This window comes from Neoarius graeffei, chromosome 20 (assembly GCF_027579695.1).
Source record: "Neoarius graeffei isolate fNeoGra1 chromosome 20, fNeoGra1.pri, whole genome shotgun sequence".
Classification (NCBI taxonomy): domain Eukaryota; kingdom Metazoa; phylum Chordata; class Actinopteri; order Siluriformes; family Ariidae; genus Neoarius; species Neoarius graeffei.
Genome location: NC_083588.1, coordinates 59,193,052 through 59,199,025, shown reverse-complemented (window position 1 = coordinate 59,199,025; position 5,974 = coordinate 59,193,052). Strand labels below are relative to the sequence as shown.

The window sequence follows — 5,974 nt, the reverse complement described above, 5'->3', positions numbered from 1 at the left end:
GTCTGGACGAGGAAGACTAAGGCCGAATCCCATTTCACCCCTTGGACCAACCCCTTGGCCCTTCCCCTCCATTTTGCGCGTTCATGTGAAGGGGTAGGGGTATCCCAATCCCAGTTAACGCGGAGGGGTAGGGGAAGGGGTAGGGCTTCTGTACCCCTCCAAACGGAGATTTTCCTGGAGCTGACTCCGAACGAAGGGGTTTGAGTGATTTCCCACAATGCCATGCGGATTTCAGCGAGATTTCATGCGGATTTCAGAAAGATGGCGGTTCCCGCGGCGAAAGATTGTCAGAAATGTATTTTCTCCATTATTTACGTGTTTTAAGTTGTTATCCAGAGGAAACACGCCGCTTGATTCGCTTTCGAGCTGAGAATGAGCAGCGATTTCTGAAATCCAAGCTGCTGCTAAAAAGCTTTGGGAGTGAGTATTGTTTTCGGTTGCTTGACTGCGTACGTTTTGTTCTGTTATTCTCGCTTTTATTGTTTACATGAGTGTTCTGACACCTCATTCTGTCGGATGTGGTGCACGAAGCGCCAAAGATATCCCATTCAGTGGTGTTAGTTAACAGATCACACCCTGCCAGCAGAGATTTTTGGTTCTGGCTCTGACTGGAGCGGCTGGTCGCAGCCAATGACGCATTTGGTCGCGTTTTGCTAACGTAAACGCTGACGGAGGTACGCGATGACGTATGCGATCGTTGAAGGGCTATCCCAATACGTAGGGGTTGAATTTCAAGCCCTATCCCTTGTAGCTCAGTTTCAAGGGGAAGGGCCAAGGGGAAGGGGGAGGGGTAGGGGAAGGGGTAGAAATTAGAATTGGGATTGGGCCTAAGAGTGAGGGGCCAAGGGAGAGGTGCAGGCCCAGGAAGGGATGCAGGAAGAGGGGTAGCTGCAGGAAGAAGGGCAGATGTTGCAAGAAGAGGTGCCGGTGCAGTGAGAGGTGCAGCCCCGGTAATAGGTGTGGGCCCAGTAAGAGGAGCAGGCCAGAGGAGAGGGCATGGTAGAGGGGTCAGGATGCGTGGTGGAGGCATTAGAAGAGCTGCACGAATGGTGGTGACTGATGAAATCCGTACCACTGTCATTGACCATGTGGTAAATCATGGTCTGTCCCTAAGAGAGGCAGGTGAAAGGGTGCAGCCCAATGTGCTAAGGTCAACAGTTGCCAGTATTGTTCGCATATTTCAACAAACCAACAGGTACGTATTTACATGGATTGTGTCTATTTTCATTGGTAAATTACTGTATACAGTAAGTGTGGTAATTTTGTGTTTTTACATACTGTATTTTCCCTTTACTGTATTTTACTGTAAAGGATGGAACGCCTTCCTCGCTCTGGGGGAAGAGGAAGGCTCCTGAACAATGACCAAGAGCTGGCCATTGTGGCAATGGTTGTTGCAAACAACGAAATCAGACTGCGCGAAATTCAGGCCAGAATTGTTGACGAAAATGAAGTGTTTGAGAACATCAACAGCATCAGTCTCACTACCATTGCACGCACACTATCAAAACACAGAGTGCGAATGAAGCAGCTCTACACTGTACCGTTCGATCGGAACAGTGATCGAGTGAAGGATCTACGAAGGCTGTATGTGCAGGTATACTGTATTTTCAATTCTATATTCAATTCTGTTTGCTGACCACTACTGTAATCATTACAATACAGTATGGTATACAGTAATACTGTAATTTGACTTACGTAAATGAACTTTGTTTCAGAGAGTCATGGAATTGGAGGCCAACCAGGTCCCTCACGAATTTATCTTCATCGACGAGGCTGGCTTCAATGTGTCAAAAAGGCGTCGTCGCGGAAGAAATGTAATAGGAAAAAGGGCTACAGTTGATGTACCAGGGCAGAGGGGTGCCAACATCACTATGTGCGCAGCAATAGCACATACAGGCTTACTTCTGCACAGGTCTCAGGTCGGGCCTTACAACACAGAGCGCCTCATTGCATTCATGAATGACCTTCACCAGCAACTGGTTCCAAAACAATATGATGAGGGTGACAACATCAGCACCTTCGTGATCACGTGGGATAACGTTGCTTTCCACCACTCACAGGCAGTGACGGCATGGTTCAGGGACCACCAAAGATTTGTACGCCTCTTCCTTCCACCATATTCACCATTCCTAAATCCGAAAGAGGAATTCTTCTCGGCATGGAGGTGGAATGTGTATGACCATCGGCCACATGATCAAATGACCCTTCTGGATGGCATGGATGCTGGCTGTAGGGACATAACAGCGGAAGACTGCCAAGGCTGGATCCGGCACTCAAAGCGTTTTTACCCTAGGTGTATTGGCTTGGAAGACATAAGATGTGATGTAGATGAAAACATGTGGCCAAACCCAGATGATAGAAGAGATTAGAGACGGATTTTTTTGCTGTATTGTTTGATTGTTTCTCTGCTTTACGTATCTGGGCATTTTTATTTGGAAGTATTGATCTTTTGTGTTATTTTTTTGTTTGTTTTTTTTTCTGTTCTGTCACAGTATTTCAAATGTACCTACTGAAGTAGGTACTGTAAACAGTAAAGGAAAAAAATCTATTTGCTTTTTACTGAAATTCTTTTGAATGTGACTATTACATGTCAACATACAAGATATTTGGGGTAAAACAGTGGATTGCATTTTTGCATGCAAATACAGTACATTTACGTAAAACTGAAACAGAAAAGTCTATGCACTTTTTGTAATGTCAACAATATCCAGTATTTTGAAACCTGGTGTACTTTGATAGACTCCATGTAACTTGTGAAGTGAAAACAAATGTTATTGTTTGACATAAGTATTTAATTTTGAGTCAGAATTCTTGTGTTTTGGGGAAGTTAGTATGTACAGAAAAAGATTTGCTCTATTTTGAAAAGAATCTTTGGTATATATTTAACAGTATGTGCTTTTGAGAAGAAAATTAACCATTTGGCCAATTGTGTGCCGTAGGTGTCAGTCTGTGTTAAGAGTTTAGAAAAAGTATCATAAGTATGGGTAAACGCTTGTTAGCAATTGAAAAAAACTGTAAGAAGGTCCGGGTTCAAGCCCCGGGGCCGGCGAGGGCCTTTCTGTGTGGAGTTTGCATGTTCTCCCCGTGTCCGCGTGGGTTTCCTCCGGGTGCTCCGGTTTCCCCCACAGTCCAAAGACATGCAGGTTAGGTTAACTGGTGACTCTAAATTGAGCGTAGGTGTGAATGTGAGTGTGAATGGTTGTCTGTGTCTATGTGTCAGCCCTGTGATGACCTGGCGACTTGTCCGGGGTGTACCCCGCCTTTCGCCCGTAGTCGGCTGGGATAGGCTCCAGCTTGCCTGCGACCCTGTAGAAGGATAAAGCGGCTAGAGATAATGAGATGAGATGAAGTGTGTTGCTGATTGAAGGGCCTTTTGCACAAAAGGTTAAGTGATGTGTTCAGGTGTGTGTTTGGAAAGTAGACTGTGTGAAGAGTTTTGAAAAAAGTGAACATAGCAATGAGACAAAAACCGGCCAGTATTTGGTTATTCATCTTCAATAAGCATTTTATCCTGGTGTCCAGGGTTATGATGGATCTAACGTAAGGCAGGAATACATGCTCGATGTCCTCACACACACACACACACACACGCAGAGTGACATGAGGAAGCGAGGCATGAACAGGAGACAAGCACCTGTTCTTGTTCAGACATGTGAGAGACACCTTTAGTGGCACGCACGCATCCCGTGATCAGTCACATGCTAAACTCTGTGAAGTAAAAAATCAGATCCTTCACTCACGTAGTCCTGAACTGTCGTGCTCCAGAGTGGAGGGTTTCACTCAAAAGGTTGCAGACTGACACCAGACAGTGGGTGGTTGTGGAAGTAAGGATTTCAGGACTACTGATGGAAATGCTGATCTCATTTTGCATCACAACCAAATACAAAGTCCCTCTCACATCAGAATCTGGTCTTCCCAGGCAGTCTCCTGTCCCAGTACTAACCAACTCTTTAAAGTGCATATTCTGGACCAATTTCGTGTTTTTTTAATATGAAAGAATGTCCCTTTACACACTCATCCAGAAGGGTAATTTTGCACAAAGCCATCTGTCTACAGCAGAAAAAAAAAACGCGTCTGGAAAAATCCCAAGGGAGTCTGGAGCCAGATTCGTGACGTTATCTGCGGAAGCGCCAGCAGGCTGCGAGAGCTTGCACGGTTTCAGTGCACGGCCTGTGTAGACCAAGCGCTCCCATTTCTCTCTCATTGTCCGGTCTTTTGGAAAACGATGAGTACTAATCCCATCAAGATCGGTGTTGCTACACCCTCCTACGATACATCTGTTAACCATTTTAATAATTATGCGATAACGTTGAAGAAATTTGCAGAAAACCACCAGGTCGTTTTCTCATAAACAAACCAGCGCTGACGTAGGATTCAGAGGGAAGCGTCCCACAGATGACGTCACGAAAATCAACATTTGCCAGGAAATTCAAATGCCAAGTTTTTTCAGAGGCGGACCAATTCACCTCAAATGGCTTGATTTCAACTGAATTTTTCTGGTATTGCGCAAGGTAAAAAAAATTGCAGAGAATGCAGAATGTTACAGATATTTGACCAAAGTTTAATATAAAAGAGGAGAATTACATTGATGTTGCTCCTGAATTTACCCGTGATATGCACTTTAAGGATATGGGTGCAGTGCCAATCTCAGTTTCGATAGCCCTTAGCCTCTCACCTACACAGCTAGGGTTACAGTCCTCTGGTAACCGCAAGAATTTGACTTCCCCACTCACATCTACATTGCAGGGTGCCTTGCCAGATGGTAGTAGGTACCATTTTTATGATGGTTTTTGGTACAACCCAACCGTGAGTAGAACTCACGATCTCCCGGTCAAGAGGCAGACATGCTAACCACTAGGCCAACTCACAGTCTACAACCAAGTACAAGTTTACACACTAATCCATCTGCTATAGTGTAGAAGTGAGAGCTCCCATGTCCTTATCATCCAAGGTGTGTGTGTCTCATCTCATCTCATTATCTCTAGCTGCCTTTATCCTGTTCTACAGGGTCGCAGGCAAGCTGGAGCCCATCCCAGCTGACTACGGGCGAAAGGCGGGGTACACCCTGGACAAGTCGCCAGGTCATCACAGGGCTGACACAGACAACCATTCACACTCACATTCACACCTACGGTCAATTTAGAGTCACCAGTTAACCTAACCTGCATGTCTTTGGACTGTGGGGGAAACCGGAGCACCCGGAGGAAACCCAACGCGGACACGGGGAGAACATGCAAACTCTACACAGAAAGGCCCTCGCCGGCCCCGGGGCTCGAACCCGGACCTTCTTGCTGTGAGGCGACAGCGCTAACCACTACACCACCGTGCTGCCCCAGGTGTGTGTGTACTTGCTAAATACTGAGGACCAGAATATATTTTTTTACCAACAGAGTGAGGACATTTTGTCTGATCCTCACTTCTTCAAAGGGTTGTTTGAGGGTGAAGACTTTAAGTTTTAGGGTTCAGATTAGAATGAAGTTTAGGTTAAGGTTAGGGTAAGGGGTGGGGTTAGGCATTTAATGGTGATGGTTTAGGATAGTGTAAGGGGCTAGGGAATGTATGATATCAGTGAGTCCCCACAAAGATCAAAGTACAAGAATGTGTGTGTGCGCGGGTGTGCGTGTGTGTATGTGTGTGTGACTAAAGGTGTCTCCCACATGTCTGGACAGGAGCAGGTGCTCATCCCCTTTTCACTCTTCACTTCCTCGTGTCACTCTGAGTGTGAGTGTGTGTGTGTGTGTGGGTGGGGGGGGGGGGTTAGTAGATTGAAGAGGTGTGAATGTGTAAACCTTCACACCTCTACTGCAAATTTGCTACAGCCTGATGTATATTTACTTGGAAACATCAGAATACCATTCATGAGAGAGAGAGAGAGAGAGAGAGAGAGTGTTCACATAACTTTTTTTAACAGTATGTTGTTATAATTGTTTATTTTATTATGAGATACCGGTGTTTATGTCATCTCATCTCATTA

General features: G+C 45.5%; 1 protein-coding gene across 1 annotated transcript; it reads left to right on the top strand.

Moving 5' to 3' along the window:
• Positions 1 to 1,312: 1,312 nt before the first annotated feature.
• On the top strand, positions 1,313 to 2,369 carry LOC132869078 (uncharacterized). The gene is made up of 2 exons (XM_060902432.1): positions 1,313 to 1,594; positions 1,716 to 2,369. The coding sequence occupies exons 1-2, from the start codon at positions 1,313 to 1,315 to the stop codon at positions 2,367 to 2,369; spliced, it is 936 nt and encodes a 311-aa protein (XP_060758415.1).
• Positions 2,370 to 5,974: the final 3,605 nt, after the last annotated feature.